The sequence below is a fragment of the Odocoileus virginianus genome, chromosome 1 (assembly GCF_023699985.2).
Source record: "Odocoileus virginianus isolate 20LAN1187 ecotype Illinois chromosome 1, Ovbor_1.2, whole genome shotgun sequence".
NCBI classification, from domain to species: Eukaryota; Metazoa; Chordata; class Mammalia; order Artiodactyla; family Cervidae; genus Odocoileus; species Odocoileus virginianus.
The window spans coordinates 16,022,637-16,046,740 of record NC_069674.1 but is presented as its reverse complement, the minus strand read 5'-3'; the positions used below and the strand labels follow the sequence as shown (position 1 = coordinate 16,046,740).

At 42.7% G+C, this 24,104-nt stretch overlaps 1 protein-coding gene across 2 annotated transcripts in view; it reads right to left on the bottom strand.

Annotated features, from left to right (window-relative positions):
• ATP6V0A4 (ATPase H+ transporting V0 subunit a4) overlaps positions 1–24,104 on the bottom strand; it is a 54,537-nt gene extending 30,433 nt beyond the window's left edge. Inside the window, exons 1-9 of one of the 2 annotated variants that reach the window (XM_020878266.2) lie at positions 24,025–24,104; positions 12,628–12,761; positions 11,043–11,121; positions 10,661–10,755; positions 6,576–6,701; positions 6,002–6,096; positions 4,555–4,681; positions 1,831–1,913; positions 853–946 (exon numbers count right to left, since the gene is read on the bottom strand). In XM_020878266.2, the coding sequence (XP_020733925.2) occupies positions 853–946; positions 1,831–1,913; positions 4,555–4,681; positions 6,002–6,096; positions 6,576–6,701; positions 10,661–10,755; positions 11,043–11,121; positions 12,628–12,744 (816 nt within the window). In that variant the 5' untranslated portion in view covers positions 12,745–12,761; positions 24,025–24,104. Of the gene's footprint in view, positions 1–852; positions 947–1,830; positions 1,914–4,554; positions 4,682–6,001; positions 6,097–6,575; positions 6,702–10,660; positions 10,756–11,042; positions 11,122–12,627; positions 12,762–14,332; positions 14,484–24,024 lie in introns of those variants that run through there. The other variant, XM_070465186.1, reaches the window with a different exon arrangement.

The window sequence follows — 24,104 nt, the reverse complement described above, 5'->3', positions numbered from 1 at the left end:
TGCTTCAAGGAAAGAGTCTCCCTGACAAGTGACAAAGAGGGAAGAGAGAGGATTAGAGAATCAAATACTGCTTTTTCTGGGAAGATGAGCACACACACATCTAATTTCTAAAGATACTCATCGAGGACCTGAACTGTGCTGACCAATACAGCAGCCACATTAAATACAAATAAAATCCACTCCCCCAGGTGCACCAACCACATTTCAAATTCTCAGGGGTGACATGTGGCTCACGGCTATGATACTGGATTCGCACGTTATATAACATTTCTGCCACCACCTATTGGACAGGGCTGATCTGGAATACACCATTTGATATAGGCCAGTGGCTTTCAGGGATTACTCACAAAGCTTATGACTATTATTGAAGAAAAGTCCTGTTTTGAGAGTCATCCTAAGTGACGACAGATTCACTAAGAGGATATGAACTGGGGGCGTGTTCATATGTGAAACCTGACTCACTGCCTTGACAGAATTAATTGCTTGGCTCACACAACCAGGCAATTCCATGGAGAAAAAAATCAGCAAGACTGGCTGTTCACCTTCATTGGCTAGTGAGTTATATCATAGAGGTGGCCTAGGCCAATCTGGCAACAAAAGGTTCCTTTTATCAGCCTTGGGTGGGGAACTGAAGGCTAACAAGGGCTGTGGTTAACTCTAAGCCCAGGCAAAGCAGCCCTGACAAGCAGAATCACCACGAGCTTAGTGAATGCCATCCATCTCCTAATTATGAAGCCTTCTGCAGCAACAGCGAGACAAGCATAGCAGACATTCCAGCCAACCTTGGAGCAAGGGCCCTTGGAGCAAGGAAATGGCAGGTGTTTATGTCACACGCCTGAACGCCTCACTCACGGTGAATAAATCTTCCAGCCTCATGTTGACACCCTGCAGCATCTCTTTGCGCTCCGACGCCAGCTCTGGGCAGGGGTACACAGTGGCTCGAAACCTGTGTTTCAAACATTCCACAGGACACACGTGGGTGACTGCCAAGAAGCACAGGCACATCCTTTTCTACTAACCCATCCCTTGTCCACTTTGGTTAGATGACCACCTTCCCCCACAGTAACCATCTAGTGAGCAGCCAGACAATGGATCTCATCCTACGGTTCCCAACACATTGCTCACACCATCTGAATTAAACCTGTGGTTCTATTATATGAATGGGCTCCACTCAAACCACAAAACCCACCAACTGTGATATAAAAACGACTGCAAGCTTGACTAGTCTCTTCTTCTCCCCAGAACTTACTGTGTTGGTGTCTTTTCTCTACTGAATTTCTGCTTCTAAGGGGCTGCACATAAGATGACTCAGTAACCTCAGAAACAACTAAGCATGCAGTTTGCTTGTTCTTTAGCAGATGATAAAGGGGGTGTGAAGGAATCAACTGAAACGTCTTTTTCGACCTTTTAAATTTTACTCATCAAGATCTCTCTGTTCCTATTCCCACAGTTACTAGAAAGCAGTTGCCTTTCTAGCACTATTATCAAACGTGGGAAAGTTATTCTAAACCTTAAGCAACCTCAAAGAAGCTCTACTCGAGCCTTGTTGTTCAATTGCTAAGTTGTGTCCAACTCTCTGCCACCCCAAGGACTATAGCCTACCAGGCTTCTCTGTCCATGGGAATTCCCAGACAAGAATACCAGAGAGGGTTGCCAATCCCTTCTCCAGGGGATCTTCCCCATCCAGAAACTGAACCCATGTCTCCTGCATTGGCAGGAGAATTCATTACCACTAAGCCACCAGGAAAGTTTATTTTGGATTTATTGCACAGACCCTGAACTAATCCTGACCCAAACAGCTGATGAAAAGAACCTTTAATAGTTGCTTACCCATCACAGACCTTCTTGATTTTCTCCCTGAGCTGTTCTCCTTGATAAAATATGATGAATATATTCTTTTTAATTTCTTCTCTCTGGAAAATCAGAACAGTAAAATGTGTGTGTTTAGAATTTATTTTTTCTAAATTTAAAATTGGAAAACTTCAACTTCTCCCAGTTGATTCAAGTTCGTAATATTATGATTGAGGTCAAGGCCATGGAGGTAGGCTGGGTGGGGCCTCAGGCAGGCTGATACAGCCTCAGAGGGACAACATCACTGTCTGCTACACCAGAGGGATCACAGCTGAACCTTGTATCCAGCTCTGAGCCCTGTGTTTAAGAGATGTGTTAATAAACATGCAGAAGAGAGGGAATTCAGGATATGCGAGGCTTAAAGTAAAAGTAGCTGACCTAGCTCACCAGAGTTAACTCATAAACAACATCTATACTTCAGGGATGAATGGTATTTGACATTTAACAAAGACAGAGCCAGCAGACATATAGGGATGTGAGAGCCAGACCAGAAAGAAGGCTGAGCACCAAAGAATTGATGCTTTTGAACTGTGGTGTTGGAGAAGACTCTTAAGGGTCCCTTGGGCAACAAGAAGACCAAACCAGTCAATCCTAAGGGAAATCAATCCTGAATATTCATTGGAAGGACTGATGCTGAAGCTCCAATACTTTGGCCCCCTGATGTGAAGAGCCGACTCATTGGAAAAGACCCCCCTGATGCTGGGAAAGATTGAAAGCAAAAGGAGGAGGAGGCAGCAGCGGATGACGGTGAGATGGCATCAGTGACTCAATAGACCTGAGTCTGAGCAAACTCCGGGAGACAGTGAAGGATAGGGACGCTTGGTGTGTGGCAGCTCATGGGGTCTCAAAGAGTCAGACACGACTGAGCAACTGAACAATAACAATGAAGAGCCAGGTCTAATGTTTGACTCACATACTTACTGTATATGCCCAAAGGAACACTGATTAAACGCATTTTTAAAGTCCAATTCTGACATTTCATAAGAAAAGGAAAATGGGTATTTCACAAGCATATATGGAAATGTTCAACCTTAACTGTAAGCAAAGAAATGCACTTTTTTACTCTTATTTAGTTTGGGGTGGGGAGTGAAGGTAAAATGATGAAACCCATTGTTGGAAAAGTGATAACAAATCCAACACACTCATCACACATGACTTACGTCTCAGGTATCTTTGGAATCAGGTATGACTCCACTGAAAAGCTATTTGTCAGGACCCATCAAGGGTCATGAACATGCCCACACCCTTTAAGCCAGCAATCCTATTTCCTTGAATTCATATCATGGAACTAGGTCAGAAGTAAACAAAAATTCACATGCATGAAGATGCTTATCATAGTGTCTATATTCTGGGGAAAAATTGGAAATTAAGTGTCTAAAAACAGTGAATGTCACATCAACTCAATGGAAACATTAGGCACCAACTGAAAATAATATCAAAATGAACTCTGTTTGGTAGCTGCTCATGGGAGCAGGAAAGGGGTATTTTAGGATTCGGGGAGCCGCCTGCTTTACATTATTTCCAAAGGTCCCTCACTCATGGAGTGCACTCCCACCCATGGTCCTTTGCTGAATCTCTTAGATCTTCTTGTCTCTGGATTCACCAGACCCAGGAATCCATTCTGACCACACACCATTTGCTCAGTGGCCTTCAAAGTCATCAGGCTAAAGTCATCTTACTTTATAAATACTCTCTTTACCACCAGGACTACAGAATGTCAAAACATGATTATGAAAAGTAATGATTTAATGTCACATTTTAAAATATTAATATTTATAGGACCTACTATAATACAGGAGGGCATTTATATTATCTAAAATCAACAGAAGACAAAAAAAAAAGATTTCCATGTTTTAACCACCATATTAAATCACACCTACCTATAGCTATGGACTACAGAAAAAGAACACAAGAAAAAAATAAAAATAAAGACATGAGAATGGTGAAGTGTTGTGCTTTTTAAATACAAACTTTTTTCTTATTTTAAATCACATTTAACTATGAAGTTGTTTTCCATGAAATAAAATTGCATTTTTTAACCCTTATTTTCTAGATTAGATTATGATTTTTTTAAGAAATAAACCAAGCTTCTTGGAATTAAAAACTGGATTTAAATACTAACCAGAGAGGTGGAAGAAGCAAATCCTACAAAATTAGTGGCAGTAACATGTGGCAGTCAGTGAAGGAGACCCTCAAAATCTTCATTCCAAATATATGGTCTGTTGACTACCAGGAACTAATTGCAAGCTGGTTAACAATGTGGGCCCCTGGGCACCACCATAGACCCACTGAATCAGAATTCCCATTGAACAACATCTTCTGCTTGAGTGCACCCTGGAGCTTGGAACACACTGACCTACATCAGTGATCAGTGCTCTGTGATGAAGACAGAGCTGCCGACCCATACGGCACCAGTACAGCCAAGTTTCCAGGAACTGGTCCAGTTAAGTCATTTAGAGGAATGACCACTTATGAGGTGCTAACAAGACTCAGTCCTGGAGCTGAACTTTCATAGGTATTTTTGAAAAAGAAGGGATGGGGAAGAAAAAAGAAAAGAAAGGAGAAAAAAAAGGAAATTGATATTAACTTCATAGAGCTAAAGATTCAGGATTTGAGAGAACAAAACCCCCCTGGCAGGGCAAACCCCTCTGGTGGGGCTACAGGAAACTTAAGAGAATGTTTTCTGCAGCCTGAGATACCCACTGTAACGGGATCTTCCAGAACTGTGTCCATCTCACTGAACTTTACGTAGATGTTTCCTCGGCAAATTCGCCACAGCAGCCTCTCAAAGGAAGCCATCCTCTCCCGGTTGATCACACCGGCTGTGAACCTGAGCAGTCAGAAGAAGAGATGTTACTGAGGCACAGGAAGTGGGTACAGGAAGAAGACCCCATGGGATGTGAAGATAAGCAGCCAGAAGGTAGAAGCCCACTGCCCTCTGAGCAGGAAGGAAGGACATGGCCCTGCTTAGCACTTTGGATCCCAGTCCCAATGTACCCCAACTCCCCTCTGACCTCCTGTTTCCTTTGACATGTCCACATGTCCTTAATCATCCCAATACTATACATTCACTTATTTGCAATTAACAATATGACAGACCATTCATTATATCATTGTAGCTAAAAGAAGCAAGTGTTTAATCTGCTCAAAATGGTCTCTATGCATTTATACAAATAATGTACTAAGACTGAAATATATGTATTGACTTATACACATCTCTACTTATACAATCATCTAGGTATCTAGATAAGTTTCTAACTCGAACTTTTCACATTAACTTTATATCTAATTATTTATTTGGCTGCACCAGATCTTAGTTGCAGCACGTGGGATCTAGTTCCCTGACCAGGGATTGAACCCGGGCCCCCTGCTTTGGGAGCACAGAGTCTTAGCCACTGGGCCACCAGGGAAGTCCCCACATTAACTTTAAAATGGTTACTTACATTGGCCCATTATTGTAAATGTATGTTATGCAGTAACATAATCTTCTGATCGAAAATTTTCAAAACATAGTTTCCTTTCCATTCCAATTTCAATGTCTAATGCCTCAAATAGCAGGCCCCTAAGTATCTGTTGAATAAAGAACTAGAATTCCAAAACTCACTTTCAATTTTACTTCAACAGTAAATGAAATCCCACCATTTTGAATCATCACACATTTTGGTAGGTATTATTGTACTCTATTACTTGTGGAAGACTTGACTGCCCAACTACCTCATTGCTAATTACACTTCAAACTTCACACTCCAAATCTATAACAGTATTTTAGAGACAAGGCAAAAAAAAAAACATGTATCCCACAGCCCTGTTCCAAAGACAGGGACAGTTAAGAAACTCCATATAAACAGTTATCACTACATCCTTCCCACGTGGAGACAATACAAACATTGCACTCTTCAGACTCAAGAATGTCAGTCTCACCACCAAAAAGGTTAATACTACCTACAACTCCACTAACCAAGTCAGGTTAGACTTGGGTTTTTTACTGGATGGAGGCCTATAATCATGTGAAATAGTCCTCTTGTCAGTCATTATTTGTCCATTCATTCATTCACTCAAACAGTCAGGGAAATCTACCACACGCCAGGCACTGAGCATACAGACCAGGGACCCATCTACACATCACTTTTACAGCAGGAGTTTCACTAACCCCAGCTTTCCACTAATGTACGCAGGCGTAGGTCTTAACTCCAGGAGACCAGAAGTGTCTTCTACAAAGAAATCATCTGCTAAGTTGGCTTCCGTCTGAAAATCAAAGAATCACTATTTTCATTTAAATGTACTTAGACTATCTTAAAATCACCCACATTGCATGGCTTTGTCTGCTTTTATATAATTACTCAATTTTCTACAAATAGAATTCAGATGACATGATGCTTAGACCTAATCTAGTTTTCTGTTTCAAATAAAGATTTAACTTTGTATTTAAAACAAGGTCTCTTCCTACCAAAATCCCAAATCTGCTCAAACTAACTGTTGTGCTTTTTTCTGACTTCCATTTCTCTCTGGGCCATTTGGGCCATGTACTTTATTAGTGAGCTCCTTAATATTTTTGCATTCATTTCAACCAATGCCACATGCCACCCTAACCCTCGTTAGCCAAAGCCCAGCCAGACGACAGAAACATCACAATTTACTCTTATTCCAAACCAACCAGTTGTCAAAATAGAAATTTGAGGTTCTAGAGAAAAGGACCCTTGAATACACAGTCCCCAAATTACAACCTCAAAGAAGTCCTGGGTTTTCTTCAGGAGGTGTTTGAATTCTGTCAGTTCTAGGAAGTTTCTCTTCAAAGCCTGATAGTTTTGATTGGCTTCCTGAAGCTCTCCTTCCAGTTTTTCCAGAGCAGTCTTTGCAGGAGGAAAAAGAAAGTAAGCCAGGCAGAAAGCACCATGACATTTACTGTACGTTAACCACAACAAATAATATCAAGTATGCAGAGCATCACAATGTAGCTTGAAGTTGAAAGGCCTGTTCAGTCAAACTCAACAAGACTGTAGAGCTGAAAGTACAGACGTCACTTTGCTGACAAAGATCTGTACAGTCAAAGCTATGGCTTTTTCAGTGTCATGTATGGATGTGAGAGATGGACCACAAAGAAGGCTGAGCACCAAAGAATTGATGCTTTCAAATTGCGGTGCTGGTGAAGGCTCTTGAGAGTCCCTTGGACTGCAAGGAGATCAAACCAGTCAATCCTAAAGAAAATCAACCCTGAATATTCATTGGAAGGACTGAGGCTGAAGCTGAAACTCCAGTACTTCAGCCCCTGATGTGAAGAGCCAACTCATTGGAAAAGACTCTGATACTGGGAAAGATAGAAGGCAGGAGGAGAAGGGGACAACAGAGGATTAAATGGTTGGACGGCATCACCAATTCAATGGACGTGAGTTTGAGCAAACTCTGGGAAATGGTGAAGGACAGGGAAGCCTGGATGCTGCAGTCCATGGGGTTGTGAAGAGTCAGACATGACTTAGCAACTGAACAACAAGTACAGCCATGGTCATACACTCTCAGGAGTTCCCTTACCAAACGGGGAGGACCAGAAAACACTCTGGGGAAGGAAAATGAGCTATACGAGAAGTCAAGGCATTCAGGCAAGTCACGTATCAGCATGGAGATTTTTGCTTTTGTTAAACAGGTAACAAGTATATTTGTTTCCAAATGATACTGGTTATTTTAGTGCTCATTCAACTCTTTGCGACCCCATGGACAGAGGAGCTAGGCTCCTCTGTCCATGGGATTCTCCAAGCAAGAACACTGGAATGGGTTGCTATTTCCTTTTCCAGGGGATCTTCCCAACCCAGGGATTGAACCTGAATCTCTTATGTCAATTTGAAAACAAAAATACTTGTTACCTGTTAAACAAAAGCAAAAGTCCCCATACTTGTCAAATTTTAATGTAATATCAAAGAATATCCACAATTATTTGAAAAGATTATTAAAACACTCCTCCCTTTTCCAACTACCTATTTTTCAAGACTAAATTCTCTTCATATACTTCAATGAGAACATATCACAACAGATTCAAAGCACATGAAGTCAGTCTTCTATTAGGCCAAACATAATAAATTTGCTAACAACATCACCCTTCACTAAAGTTTTTTCTTTGAAAATATAATTATTTTTCATTAAAAATATTAACATGTAAGGAGATATTATTTTTATTTTTTTTATTTTTTTTTGGAGATATTATTTTTAATGAATTAAGAAATATTTTACTTTTTTCAGTTTTGGTTCCTAATGCAGTTGTTGTTGTTGTTCAGTGGCTCAGTGGTATCCGACTCTTTGCAACCCCGTGAACTGCAGCACCAGGCTTCCCTATCCTTCACTATTTCCCGGAGTTCACTCAAACTCATGTCCATTGAGTCATCCCCTTCTCCTGCCTTCAATCCTTCCTAGCATCAGGGTCTTTTCCAATGAGTCAGCTTTTCGCATCGGGTGGCCAAAGTATTGGAGCTTCAGCACCAGTCCTTCCAGTGAATATTCAGGGTGGACTTCCCTTAGGATTGACTAGTTTGATCTCCTTGCAGTCCAAGGGACCCTCAAGAGTCTTCTCCAGCAGTAAATATCAATAAATAAAGCTCTTTGGGATCCTCAGCAATGTGTAAGAGTAGGATACAATTAAGGAACCAGCCCAAGGAGCCTGTAGGACCTGAGAGGCAGGACAGGGCCAAGAAGAGCAGACTTTGCTGGCCACGATGGCCCTGACTCAGGCAAGAAGGAAACCATCAACACTCTCAAGCAGGGAAGTGACAAAGTAGAGTGATACAGTCCATGAGGTCACAGAGTCGGACACAACTGAGTGACCGGGCATGCACACAATAACCTATAAGGGAAAAGAATCTGAAAAAGAACATATAAAAAGATTATGGTGGAAACATGAGCCATTAAGCCAGCTCACAGTTTACAAAAACATCTGTAGGTGTTTGGGAAGGTGAGGGGGATGGCAGCAGGAGTGGAGCTGGTAACTAACCAGGCTGGTATTAGAAAACTAGTGGTAAGACTGAAACTGGAGATGATTTTATGGAAATCCTATTTGTATGGATTAAAACTTTCTCCTCAAATATCCAGATTTTAATATGACAAGATCCAAAATATATTCAAGTGGAGTTGTCAGTCTTGCCAGTCTCATGTTTCTGTTAGAGAATCTAGATTTACACTACTGGTGGCTTCAACAATTTCAAGAATTTTAAATTATCTTAAAAGAAAACAAAAAAAACACATGAGAAAATCCAGCCAGAGGTAAGGCTCAATCAATGAAGCTTTTCCATACCTGCTCACCTCTCTTCGTGAGCCCTTTCTCTTTTGAGGATAAAAAGTTCTTTTAAAAAAAAAAAAAAAAAACCAACAGGGCCTTCCAGGATTTGGATGTGCCCACCTTTTGACAACATGTGAAATGCCAGGCTGGATGAATCACAAGCTGAAATCAAGATTGCCCAGAGAAACATCAACAACCTCAGATATGCAAATAATACCACTCTAATAGCAGAATGTGAAGAGAAACTAAGGAGCCTCTTGATGAGGGTGAAGAGGAAGAAAGTAAAAAACCTGGTGTAAAATTCAACACCACTCAGAAAATTAAGGTCATGGCATCTGGTCCCATCAGGCAAGGTCCCTTCAAGGCAAATAGAGGGGGGAAATGTGGAAGCAGTAAATGATTTTCTTTTCTTGGGCTCCAAAATCAGAGTGGATGGTGGCTACAGCCAAGAAATTAAAAGATGCTGCTCCTTGGAAGGAAAGCTGTGACAAATCCAGACAGCATATTAAAAAGCAGAGACATCACTTTGCCGACAAAGGTCCATACAGTCAAAAGCTATGGTTTTTCCAATAGTCATGTACAGATACGAGAGTCCCTTGGACTGCAAGGAGATCCAACCAGTCAATCCTAAAGGACTGAAGAACCCTAAAGAATATCCATTGGAAGGACTGATGCTGAAGCTAAAGCCTCAATACTTTGGCTACCTGAAGCCAAGAGCCAATTCATTGGAAAAGACCCTGGATTCCAGGAAAGACTGAAGGCAAAAGAAGAGGGTGGCAGAGGATGAGATAATTGGATTGGCATCGCCAACTCAATGGACATGAGTCTGAGCAAATTCTGGGAGATAGTAAAGGACAGGGAAGCCTGGCATGCTGAAGTCCATGGGGCTGCAAAGAGTCAGACACAACTTAGCAACTGAACAACAACAGTAACCTTTTGACATCCTCTCCCCCTGGCTCACCCTCTCTCCTCTCCCCACAGCCTGCTCTAGAAGCTCCTAGAGGCAAGGCCATGTTTCACCAAGGTGTCTTGTGCACAGCGATACTCAGTGTTTTACAAAAGCAAATTGACAGAGAAGGGAAAGAAAGGGAGGGGTCCTCCAGCCATACAGGCCTTAGCTAAAGAAAACTGCTACCTTCTCCCACTTGACCTCAGAAGCCAATCTGAGAAGAGGCCTCAATCCAGAGTGGACCCAATGCATCAGACAGACAATTAAGAAGCAAACCACTGGATCCCACAACTCTACTTCTGGTTATTTATCCAAAGGAAAGGAAATCATATCTGGAAAAGAAATGGGCATCCTCCTGTTCATTGTAAAATTGTTTACAATAGCCAAGACATGGAAACAACACACATGGCCACCAACAGATGCAAGAGTGACTTTAAAAATTGCACAGGGGGCTTTTCCTGGGGGAGTAACACTGAAAAGTGGACCAACACATAAACCTACATCCACGCCTTCAGCAATGGTGTAGAGGACCATGAGAGGCCTGCAGGGTTTGCAGGAGACAGACTTCGATACCATCCTCTGTAAAGTCGGAAAGAACCTACCTCCAGGATGATCATTTCCCGTGGGAAAGGGGTCAGCGGAGACTTCTCAGGCACCTGAATCTCAATCTCATCTTGCATCTGATCTTCCAGAAAACCTGAAGGATGAAACCCCACCAGAAAGCCCAAGGTGAAAGTGTTTTCTCATACCTAAGAAATGGGGTCAAGTAGGACAGATGTGTTTCCCAGCTCAGCTGCCTGAATTGCCCTGGGACCTGCCACAGAACCTGGCCCCCATCTCTAGCCCCCTCTACCCCCAACCAGGATCTGCCTCCACCTAGAGTAGCAGTATCACACATAGGGGCAGATTGCAGGACATCACCCCTGCAAACCATTTCCCTCCCTGCCAGTGCACATTCAGACTGCAAGCAGAAAACTGGCTTACGCAGGATTCTCTCCAATGATTCACACCTTCTGACTTCATTCACAAATTTCCTCTGGAAACGGCTCTCTTTCACATTTAACTAGAGGGAGGGGAAAGCCACAAGGCACACATTAGTAGCAACGGCTGCCAACACATTCTCTTTGGCTATTATTATTATTAATGCTGCAGAATGTTGCTGGAATCATTTTAGGACTAGATACTTCCATGCATAAGACAGGAGAGTTCCAGTCAAAACAAACCTTGATATTCTTACCCTCAGTTCCCCAAATGCCTCAAGCTCTGGCCTCGGTAAACTTCTCTTAAGTTTTAGCTGCATTTACTATCCCAATTGCTTTGAATTCCTCAATGGAGTCATGAATACAATAGGACCTTGAAAATAGCTCAGCTCCATGCAATGGACCCTGGTCTTCAAGAAAAAGTCAGCATCCTTCTGTGCTGGTGACCCCTCAGCTCATCCCAATAAATGTTATTAAGGAACTACCCCATGTCAGGTCCTGAGTTGGAACTAGGGCTGCAAAGACATGATCCTTCTCTGAAGGGCTAAGTTTTGACTGGACTTTAGTGAGAAAATGAATGGACTTAGTGAGTCTCATTTTATAAATTGAATTCAAAAGCTTTTGGCGAGGATCTCAATTGCCTCTGGGAAGTGATACCCCGACTTACTTAAGAAAGTCCTATGGTGACAGACAGTAAACAGACTTATTATGGTGATCATTTGAAATGTGTAGAAATACTGATATGCTGGTATTGTGGTGTACCAGGAACTAACAGTGTTGTAGGTCAATCATACTTCAAAGTCAAACAAACTCATAGAAAAAGAGGTCAGATTTGTGGTTACCAGAGGTGGGGGGTGAGGTAACAGAGAAATTGGCTGAAAACAGTCAAAAGGTACAAACTGCCTTTTGTTAGATAAATAAGTTATTATTAGATAATTAGAGAAATAATTTTATCTAATTATGAGATAGATTATTAGATAATTAAATTATTAGACAAATAAGTACTAGGGATATAATGTACATGATAAATATGATGAACACTGCTGTATATTATATACAAAAGTTGTTAAGAGAGTAAATTGTAAGTCTTATGATGTAAGTCAAGTCATTATGCCAAACACCTTAAACTTACATAGTGTTATAGGTCAATTATATCTCAATAAAACTGGGAGGGGAAAAAGTACAATCTAGCTGGAGAATATCAGCCTCAAGGGACTGTGGATTCCCAAGATACTTTTTCCTCAAACTAACTGGTCAGGAAGCAGTGCTTTTTGCCCTCATAATAAAGTTGGTAATCCATGTGCCCACTGGATATATCAAATGTCTTGAAGAGGTACATAGGAAATAAAATACAATGTCATCTTTTTTATTATATTAGAGTTTCAAAACATTTCTATAGAGGTGACACATAAGGAGGAAGGGAGAAATGTTTGCAAGTCAGTTGCCCAATGTTATCACAAATTCTAGCCAGAAGAACGAGAACCACTGAATTCCATTTCTCCAGCCCAGGGCGCTTCTCCCTGACCTTAATCACCAACAACAAGTGGAAACTCCACCTTCTTTTGGTCTCCTATGAATGCAGTACTTACATCTTTGAACTGAACCAATCCAAGCTCTCCAAGCTCAGCTACACAGCAGTATGCAGCCTCCACCTGGAGGAAGAGCTGTGACAAACACATCTCCTCACTTCGGAATATGGACGCCATGTTGGCTCAACCTTGGTCTGTGGGACACAAAGATATTTGAGGTAACAAATGTGTTGCTGAGTTATATTAAAATCCAACAGAAGAAAAAAATGCAACAGGCATCTCTCCTAAATTTAAAAACATAAGCAACAAGGTACTACTTTTCACCACCTATCGGATTGGCAAAAGATTTTAAAATATGATTAATAAACTCACATTTGGAGAAAGTGTGAGGAAGCAGGCATTTTCAGACACTTGATACTTGAAGTGTACATTGGTAGAGCATTTTTTTGGTATAGTTTTTTTTAGAGAGCAATTTGTCAGTATCCACCAAACTTTATGTTATTCATATCCATGACACAAGATTTCCACTGCTCTTCACCCAGATAAACTCAAAGATGTAAGGGAAAATAGACTCACAAGGATGTTTCTGACAACACTGTATTTACTAATTATAATAAATGGACCTAACCTAGATATCCATCAACAGGGGAAAGATTAAACTGATACAACAGAACTCTGTGCAGTCAGCAGGAATGAAATAAATCTGTATGTCCTCTATAAGGAAAAAGGATACTCACCCACTCTCACCCAAGACCCTCCAGATTGCTCTACTGCTGCCAAACCAAACTGTCTTCCTCAGATCCCAACCTTTGGAAGAACCATCACACATCCCAGAAGGAGTCCCTTTTCCTTATAATTTTATAATGTATAAACACTGGGTTTATCCCCCTTGTTTTAATCCTTCCATTGTCCCATTTTCCCACAGGTTAATCTAAAACCCTTGACGTAGTCAAGGAAGGGCTGTGTGCATCCTCTGGCCTCGCCCCTCCCTTCCCGTTTCCCCGAATTTCTCTGAGAACCCCCTCAGGACCTTTGTTCAGGCTTTCCCAAGATTAAGAACCTCAACCCCTTCCTCCCCACCCTGTGTTCCCCATACCCCACATAGTCCTGTCATTCCCCCCTCTCGGGGTAAGAATCCTCTTCTTCCATACTCCTCTCCCGATCCCCAACACTCAGAGCGAGCTAAGCCCCCTTTTTTATGCTCCCAGAATATGTTGTTTAGTGGCTAAGTCAGATCCGACTCTGCCACCCCACAGTCTGTAGCCCACCAGGCTCCTCTGTCCATGGGGTTTCCCAGGCAAGAATACTGGAGTGGGTTGCCATTTCCTTCTCCAGGGGATCTTCCCAGCCCAGGGATCAAACCTATGTCTCCCGCACAGGCAGGTGGAATGTTTACCACTGAGCCACCTGGGAAGCCCTCCTAGAATATAACCGAATACAATCATCTGCAATTACTTGCTTCCTGTCTGTTCTGCCCACTAGCCAGAAAAACCCACGAGATCAGAACTCTTTTTCACTCCATCACCCGTCTAGCTCAATCCCAAAGAAGAGGCTCAAAACACATTTCCGGATTTACTGAGTAGAGGTAAAAATCTCCTCCGACCCTCCCGAATGCAGAATCTAGTATTCCATTTTTGCCTGCAGACACCCAGATGAATGTATTTTTCACACGGCCGGTTCTAGCAAGCAACACAAAGTTTTCATAGAAAAGACACAGAAGAAGACATGAGCTTCCTGCAGACCCAAGAGCACCCTCCCTTCCTACCCCAGCCTTGTCCGAGCGGGTCCTGGGCGCGGGACTCCCGCGGCTTCCTTGGCCGGGAGGGGAGGGCAGGGCTCGCGAGCGGCGGGCGGACGGGACCAGCCCGGCCGCGGACTCGACCAGCCCGGCCGCGGACTCCGCAGGCGACTCCCCCCAGCGACCGCCGCGCCCCTCCCGCGGCTTCTCCTCCCCCGGCGCTCGCAGAGCCCGAGGCGGGCTGTGTTGTATCAACACCGGCCTGTCCGAGGCTAGGACAAACCTGCCCCGCCGGCCGGCCCTGCTCACACGCCCCCTCCCTCCCCCGCCCCACCCGTGCCCTCGGCCACGACCTTGGGGCACCACGGCGGTCAGACTTCCTTCTCTAAGGAAGACACTTACCCCCCAGTGAGGGGAGGGTTTGGGAAGAGCCCTAGAGATAACCCTCCTGCGTTTTAATATCTATTGAAGTGAAGCGAAAATCACTCAGTCGTATCCCACTCTGCGACCCCATGGACTCTACAGTCCCTGGGATTCTCCAGGCCAGAATACTGGAGTGGGTAGCCTTTCCCTTCTCCAGGGCATCTTCCCAACCCGGGGATCGAGCCCAGGTCTCCCGCATTGCAGGCGGATTCTTTACCAGCTGAGCCACGTTGTCTATTACACAGCATTAAAACACTTCTTTTCGCTGGAGAAATGAGATAACATTAAAAAATAGTTTTGGAAAACCAAAGTGGGGGGGAACACATCACACTCATTACCCTACCAACAATTAATTTACAAAACACTTCAAAAGGAGACTATACAAACCCATCTAAATATATACACTACAGCTAAAATTCAGCTTTCCTGCGGCCCAGGTGAGTTGACAAGGGCCAGCTGAGCGATGAACCGTTTCCTTACTGAGGACTGCTCTTTCCCGTTTATCTGGCAGAGGCGTGAAGGGTGAGTCAGTGAGGCTGTTTCTCTGCAGAGGCCACCTGAGCTCCCTTTGTAAAGTCTTTTCTCCAGGTGAGGTGAGTAGATCCCCCCACAGCCACACTGGGTGCCTGTAAAATGTACCCTGGAATATGGAGGGTACCTTTTGGTTTTTTTACACTTTATTATGGAAAAATTAAAGCATCTTCACAAATACAGAGAATAGCATAAAGAAGTCCGCCCCGCCATGTACGCACGACTCAGCAGCAGCAGTTGTTGAATTTTGTATCCTCTAATCCCCACTCATTTCTCCTACTCATTCTGGGCCATTTTGAAGCTAATCGTATACATCATATTTTTCTTTCAAAATACGTGCATATCGAAATATTCAAAAGATACAAAAGATAAGGATTCTTCTCTGTATATATTATACACACACACACAATACTATGGTCACATGTAAAAATTAAGTAATAATTTCTTAATATCAAATATCCAATCAGTGTTCAATTTCCCAGGTTGTCCAAAATTTGCCTTTTTAGTAAGCCCCTCAGGTGATTTTTGTGTATGACCAAATAAGAACTATTGCCTTTGAGAACACAGGGCGAAAATCTAGCTTTAGTTGGGAGGAAACAGAGAAGAAGGGTGAATGCAATTTGCAAACAGTCATCTAAGAAGCAGCTGTTTTGCACCTAGGGCAGTGGAGAGCCCTGGAGGAAAGGTACCACTTGGGCTTCTTAAGAAGCAGAACTTGGCCACACCACCCATTTCAACCCGGCAGACCCATTCAAGAGTCCAGACTCACCTGGGCAAAGCTAGCTTCCAAGGCTGAATTCAGGATTGGCAAACCAAAGCAGGAAGCTCAGAACTGAAAACTACCAAAGGCATCGCCAGCGTTGACTCTGCCTCTCCCATCAGATGAGCTCCAGACCAAGCCCCTGCCCCAACTGGTGCCTCCCTCTTCTTTCTCCCCCTTCCTCCCCACTTCCATTCTGCTCTTCGCCCCAACTCTGAGTGCCGTGTCTTTTGGTCAGTGGGTGGAACAGTAGCTCTCAAAGGTCCTGGTGCTCAGGTATAACAGAGAAGCAAATACAGAAAAAGTACATCTTGATGGTTAAGAGCAGAGTTGAGATCCAAACTGCCTGGGTCAGGACCCAATCTCTGCCTGTGACCACGTGTGACCTTGGGGAAGCTATTTAATCCCAGGGTCTCAGTGTCCTAGGTGGTGCTGGTGGTAAAGAACCCACCTGCCTACGCAGGAGACATAAGAAACACGAGTTACAATCCCTGGGTAGGGAAAATCCCCTGGAGGAGGGCATGGCAACCCACTCCAGTGTTCTTGTCCGGAGAAGCCCTTGGATAGAGGAGCCTGGAGAGTTATAACCCATCGGGTCACAGAGTCACTATCGTGTGACTATCAGTCACACAACTGAGTGACTATCACTTTCATTTCTCTCTCAGTGTCCTAATCTATAAAATAGAACAGGATCTTAGATATTTCTTTAGTGTGTGGAAGTATAGGAAGGAGAGGTTATTTTCAGACTTGCTATTTTTTTCTCCTAGAGCCCCAAATCAAAGGTGCAGAAGGTCAGCATGCCTGTATGACACTGGCAGGACTCTAAATTGGCACAATCTGTCTGAATGGGAGTATGCTTGTCCTTTGACCCAATAATCTCAGAACTCTCAGTTCATCCTAAAAAAATAATTTAAGGATACAAATCAAAATTTAATTACAATCATGTCTATTGTAGCATTGTTTGTAGTAAGTACGTACTTGTAAAAGACCCAAATTCTTTCATCCATTCATAAATATTTTTTGAGGGTCTATTATGTGCTGGGGCTTCCCTGGTGGCTCAGAGGTTAAAGCGTCTGCCTCCAATGCGGGAGACCCGGGTTCAATCCCTGGGTTGGGACGATCCCCTGGAGAAGGAAATGGTAACCCACTCCAGTATTCTTGCCTGGAGTCCCATGGACAAAAGAGCCTGGTAGGCTACAGTCCACGGGGTTGCAAAGAGTTGGACACGACTGAGCAACTTCACTTTCACTTCACTATTACGTGCTGACAGAGGACCATCTAGTCAAAGCTATGATTTTTCCAGTAGTCATATACGGATGTGAGAATTGGACCATAAAGAAAGCTGAGTGCCGAAGAATTGATGCTTTTGAACTGTGGTGTTGGAGAAGACTCTTGAGAGTCCCTTGGACTGAAAAGAGACCCAACCAGTCTATCCTAAAGGAAATCAGTCCTCAATATTCACTGGAAGAACTGATGCTGAAGCTGAAACTCCAATACTTTGGCCACGTGATGTGAAGAACTGACTCACTGGAAAAGACCCTGATGCTGAGAAAGACTGAAGGCAGGAGAAGGGCATGACAGAGAATGAGATGGTTGGATGGCATCACTGATTTGATGGACATGAGTTTGAGCAGGCTCCGTAAGTTGGTAATGGACAGGGAAGCCTGGCATGCTGCAGTCCATGGGGTCACAAAGAGTCAGACACGACTGAGCGACGGAACAGTACAGATTATGTGCCATCCTGTTCTAGGTTCAAGGATAGGGCAGTAGATGAGAGACAAGGCCCTGCCCTCATGAAGCTTATGTCCAGATGTAAGGAGGCAAACAGTAAACAAGTAATAAGTTAGCAAGATATTGCAGATTACAAAGAGTGCAACTATAGAAAGCTAGGCTTTAGAAAAATGAAGAGAGATTATTTTAGATAGATGGTCAGGGAAGACCTCTCTCATTTGAGAGGAGATAGCATTTGAGCTGAGATGTGAAAGATTTTTTAATGGGCTGGTTTTGCAAAAAGAAGCTGCTGGAAGGGTATTCTAGGCAGCAGGAACCTGGATGTGAGAGCAAGGGTGTGACACTGGGGAGCGACATCATCACAATAGCTAGTATATCTATTGAGTTCTTGCCATTGTTTTGACTGTAGAACACAATTAGATACTTTACCTGTATTAGCCCGTTTAATTTTCTTAGTAACCCTACAGCAGTGTTCTTATTCTCATGTTACACATGAGGAAATGGAGGCACAAAGAAACTAAGTCATTTGCCCAAGGTCACACAGTCACTCTTGGCAGGTCATTTGACACAGTGGTTGTGTTTACAACCACTGCATGATATTGTCTTATGGTCTGAAAAGGCTCAACACATTCAAGAAACAGAAAGGAGGCCAGTGTGGCTGGAACAAGGGAGGGGTGGGGAGAGGTCATATGAGGTGTGTCAGGTGGAGGCAAGGGCCAACCCATGTGAGAGCTGATGGGCCAATAAGAAAGTTGGATTTTATTCTAAACACACTGGGAAGCCCTTTGGGAAATTTGAAGTAGGTAAGTGACATTATTTTATTCTTTTTTTTTTCTTTTTTTTGGCCTCACTATGTGGCATGCGGCATCTTAATTCCCCAACCAGGGATCAAACCCAAATTCTCTGCATTAGAAGTGAAGAGTCTTAACCACTGGACCTCCAGGGAAATTCCTAGATTAACAGTTTTAAAATATTACTTTGACTTCTGCTTCTGGAAGGATAGAGTAGAAGTAGTTTTACTTATTAAGAAGAAAAAGTAAAAACCCTGAACAATATATATACAATAAATATTAGAAGGCTCCAAAAGGTATAGAGAAGATAGACTGTCTAAGGACCTCCAGGTCTGAGGAACAAGGCAGGGGTGTGTCCTATGGGTTTTATTCTGCTTCATATATTCTAGATGCAGTGCTGCAGAATCCAGCAAGATATGCAGACAAAAAAAAAAAGAAAAAATTTCCAAAGCCTGCTCTCTCTAGCCAAAGGAACAGGAAGGGGGCAGGCTAGCCAGAAAGACTTTCAGATAGGATCACTCTAACCCAGCCAAACATCCCAGAAAAAAAATGTGGCCACAGGCCACCATGCCTAGACTTCTTCCCTCACGCAGTTACACCAAAGCAGTATCCCCAGGGTAGTGTCAGAGAAGGCTAAGTGGGGCGCCTGGGCTACCCGCCCACCTGTGGTAACAAGGCATTCCTCGTTAACCTGTGTTGGGGTACTGTCAGATGAGATAATCAGAATGTTCACCTCTGCCAGCACCTGATCAGCCAAGCACTCCTGCTCCTCCTAGCCAGGGTGCAGCTGGGGCCCAGGGTAGGTCACCCCAAGTTGTGCCTCAATAGCATGTTGGTGGTTCAGACAGTAAAGAACCTGCCTGCAACGCAGGAGACCTGGGTTCAATCCCTGGGTCAGGAAGATCCCCTGGAGAAGGGAATGGCAACCCACTCCAGTATTCTTGCCTGGAGAATCCCATGGACAGAGGAGCCTTGCAGGCTACAGTCCTCAGGGTTGAAAAGAGTCAAACATGACTGAGCAACTGGCACTCTGTGAATTAAAGTTACTTAAGAAAGTCAACTCAAGTGGGACACTTTGACACACACCCCCACCCAGTCTCCCTGAAAGCAGGAAATAAATCTCTTATGTGAAAGATGCTCTCTCTCCCTGCCTCTGGAGAAGGACACCCTTATCACCAAAGACAGGGAACTCAGGAAGCCCATGTGAATAAACCTTGTGACGTCTTTAATTTACTGCCCCAAGCCCAAACGCTGTTTAGAGTCTTCACTAGCTGGACACCCCAAATCTAAGTTTCTTTGTCCTGTCAATTCCTCACAAATACTGTTTTCTCGCCTATAACCACCCACTAAGGAGGAACTTGCCAGTATCACTACTCTTGTGCTTTGCGGCCATGACTCGGTAAAGTAAGGGTTTCAAGAACATAAGCACTCTGATACCCTGACAGCCAACCTGATAACCAACCAAGTGTGCTGGGCAACGTGACAGGCTGGGCAAAGGAAAGATTCATATCCTAGAAGGATGAGGGCAGGATGGCACAAGATTTTATGACACGACTCAGAACAGTGCACTATTTATTTTTTCAAACCACAGTTGACTGAGGGCAACTGAAACCACAGAAGGGGAAACCTGGGATTAAGAGGGACAGCTGTATACAAGTCAATAGATGATGCCTAACACAGACAAATCAAGAATAACAATGTGAGCATATTATTTGAACATGTTGAAGGTAAACACAAGAAGAAAAAAGTCAAGAGTAGCTCTTAGGGCGACTTCCCAGGTGGTCCGGTGGTTAAGATTCCACCTTCCAATGTAGGAGGTGTGGCTTTGATCCCTGGTCAAAGAGTTAAGATCCCACATGCCTCTCCATCAAAAAACCAAAACATAAAGCAGAAGCAATAGTTTTACAGATTTGATAAAGACTTTAAAAATGGTCCACATTAAAAAAAATCTTAAAAAAGAAGTCTTTCCTATAGAACAAACTAGATGGAATAGCAGGAGACTTTAGCATTTTTTAAAATAAATCCTTCCTATTACTTGATTTTTAAAATTCACATCCATTTATTAATTTGAAGACAGTTAAACAATTAAAATCAAAGTTTTAATGACAATAAAAGAAAATGTGCCAGGGAGGGTACTAGGTACTGCTTAGAATAAAGCAGGCAAAACAGTTCCTGCTCCTGTGGAGCCCGGCAGAGTTGGACACAACAATCCTAATTAATGTGAATGGCTAACACGCAGATGTTGCTTCCCATGGGCTAATTTAAGACAGAAACCTAAGACATAGGTAAGATTAGGATCCTTGTTTCTTGATTGATTGTTCTACAGATTCAGAAACTGAGGCAGAGAGAGGGGCCTATTCAAGGTCACTCAGCTAGTACATGGCAAAGAAGGGACTTGAACCAGATGATGGCTTCAGAGCTGAGACACTCTCACCTCAGTCATCAAATCTTCGAATAACCACAGGGACCAACAGTGTCAAATACTGGAATGAACACCCTGAAGGAGGGTACACGCTGTCTGAGCTGCATAACCAGACCCAGCCTCGGCTCAGGGAAGGCGTTCTTGGGGAGAGAAGGCAGAATACACAGTGTAGGGAGAAGGAAGGAAGTCTGTGAGATGAAGCTGGGGAGGTGGGAAGGACAAGGAAATTCAGGACCCGTGTTAAAGATGGTGTCTTTGGAACTTCCCTGGTAGTCCAGGGACTAAGACTCCCAGTGCAGGGGCCCAGGTTTGATCCCTGGTCAGGGAACTAGACCCCACATGCTGCAACGAAGAACAAAGATCCTGCATACCTGGTGCAGCCAAATAAATAAATAATAATTTAAAAACAGATGGTGTCTTTGTCCCAAGAGCAACAAGAAGGCCTAGATAGGTGTGAAGCTTTGAAAATACATTTTTAATGACAGGGTGGATCGAAGAGGAGGAAAAAATAGCATTGGGTGCACCAGTTATGAGACTGGAGCCGTGGTCCAGGCCAAAGAGGAAATGTTTTTTATTTTTAATATCCTGTATGACAGTATGGAAAGTAGACAAAAAACACTTCTACAGCATAAAGAAGAAAAGCAATTATTTGACTTGCAGGCTGAATTAGCTGCTATTTTCACAGCATTTTTTACTTGAAAGAGCAGCTGACAGATTTTGGCATTTGGCAGGCATTTTCCCAAAAAAGGATCCAAATGATTCTGTCACTTCAAAGGAAAACAACTGACAGTATGTGTTGCCAATGATGAAGATACAATTTTAGAAAACTTTTAGCTGCCACCAAGATTTGACAGCTTCCTAAGACTAAAAACTTTTCTGATGGGGCTAATTCTGTGAGGATATTAATAAACATGATCTTCTCTTAGTGTATCATATCATGAAATGTGACAACATTGGAAGATCTGCGTAACTGAATGTACCAATATTTTCCAAATGACTACAGGATGATGTTATAAAATCATGAACAGGCAAATGATTCATCGAAAGTGAATGATTAGCCAGTAGGTTTTAATGAAAAAGTCACTGATTTTGTTTCAGATCCCACATTGCAACTAAGCTTTTAAAAATTACTACTTGTTAAGTTTTGGTGTAGTATCAAAGAAAAATATCCACAGCTCTCTGAAAAATCTGGTAAAACATTTACCCTCTTTTTAAAACTACAAAATCTAAGTGAGGCCAGACTTTCTTAATATACTCAAAAATAACAAACAGCAACAGATTGAATGAAAAACCAGATGCAAAAGATGAAAACTGTCTTGTATCATCAGGCCTTAAAGATATTTGCAAAAATAAAACAATGCCTCTCTTCTCCATAAATTGTTTGCTTTGGGAAATATAGTTATTTTCCTTAAAATATATATTTATATCAACATATAACAGGTCAATATTATTTCAGATGACTTAATATACTTTTAAAGTATATTAAATTAATATACTTAAATTTAATATACTTTCTCAGTTTTAACTTCTAGTATGATAAGTATCAAGTTGGTAGAATCCACATAAGTCAGATCTCCTTGGGGCTCTCAGTAATTTCTAAGAGTATAAAGGGCTGGAAGTTGGCATGGGCCTGGAGGTTCAAGAGGGAGGAAATATATATATATATATGCTGATAGTCGACTCACGTTTTTGTACAGCAGAAACCAAGACAATATTGTAAAGCACTTATCCTCCAATTTAAAAAATTTTATGATAAACTATTACAGAAAAGGATATAACTAAGTCACTTTGCCATATAACAGGAATGAACAATATTGTAAATCAACTATACTACAATAAAAATAAATAAGAAAAAAAGAAAAGAAGCTTAATATTTTAAATATATATGTATTTAAAATCCCAAATAACAGTTAAATTTGGCATTAGGTCTTGAGAGAAACTACCTTACTAAGTAGTTCCTTACTGATGCTGAAGCTGAAACTCCAATACTTTGGCCACCTGATGCAAAGAACTGACTCATTGGAAAAGACCATGATGATGGGGAAGATTGAAGGTGGGAGGAGAAGGGGACGACAGAGGAGGAGATGGTTGGATGGCATCACCGACTCCATGGACATAAGTTTGAGTAAACTCTGGGAGTTGGTGATGGACAGGGAGGCCTGGCGTGCTGTGCTCCATGGGGTTGCAAAGAGTTGGACACAACTGAGCGACTGAACTGAACTGAACTGAACCTTATTAAGGGCAAAGGCATGAGTGCTCAGTCGTGTCCGCATTTGTGACCGCATGGACTCTTGCCCACCACACTCTTCTGTCCATGGGATTTACCAGACAAGAACACTGGAGTGGGTTGCCATTTCCTATGAGGGGATCTTCCTGACCCAGGAGTCACACCTGCATGTCTTGTGTTTCCTGCATTGGCAGGTAGATCTTTTACCACTTACAGCAAATAATCCCCTATACTATCCAAATGAACATTGTTTCTGAGATTGAGTGTTTAATACCACTGTCCTCTCTAGAAAGTCTGGGGCACGATGCCAGCTGCAGCCACTACATACTCATCCATGCAGGCTTCTAGCAAGACACTTTCATGCCCTACAGACTGTCTATAAAATAGCTCCTGAGAAGCTGAAGGGGGAAGCATTCACCTCATACACCTTCAAGGCAGACCTTAAACAAAGGGCCTCCTTTGTTCTCATAGCCCTGGACCTGGGATTAGGATGACACTGGGCACAACCACATGTTCAGCTCTACTAGATCAATTTACAGGATATCATAATTTGAAAAATGAAAAGGGTGTTGATGTATGGCAGAAACCAAAGCAATCATCCCTTAATTAAAAATAAATAATTTTTTTAAAATGTTAATCACATCTTTAAAAAAATGAAAAGGGGTTAAGTGGAGAAAAGTCAAAATGCTTGCATGAAATTTATGCCAGAAATTCCAAAAATAGGTCAGCTGCAACAGTAGCAACCTGATTTTTCTAAAACAATATCTGATCTCTCTGAACTGAAACCTGGCCTGATCACCTTCATTCAAAGAACTGATTTTACCATCCACTTACCTAGCACTTGTCCGCTTCAGGCCAGGCACTGAACCCACCATCAAGGAGTCTTCGCAACAGGTTCTAACAGAGATAGCGCT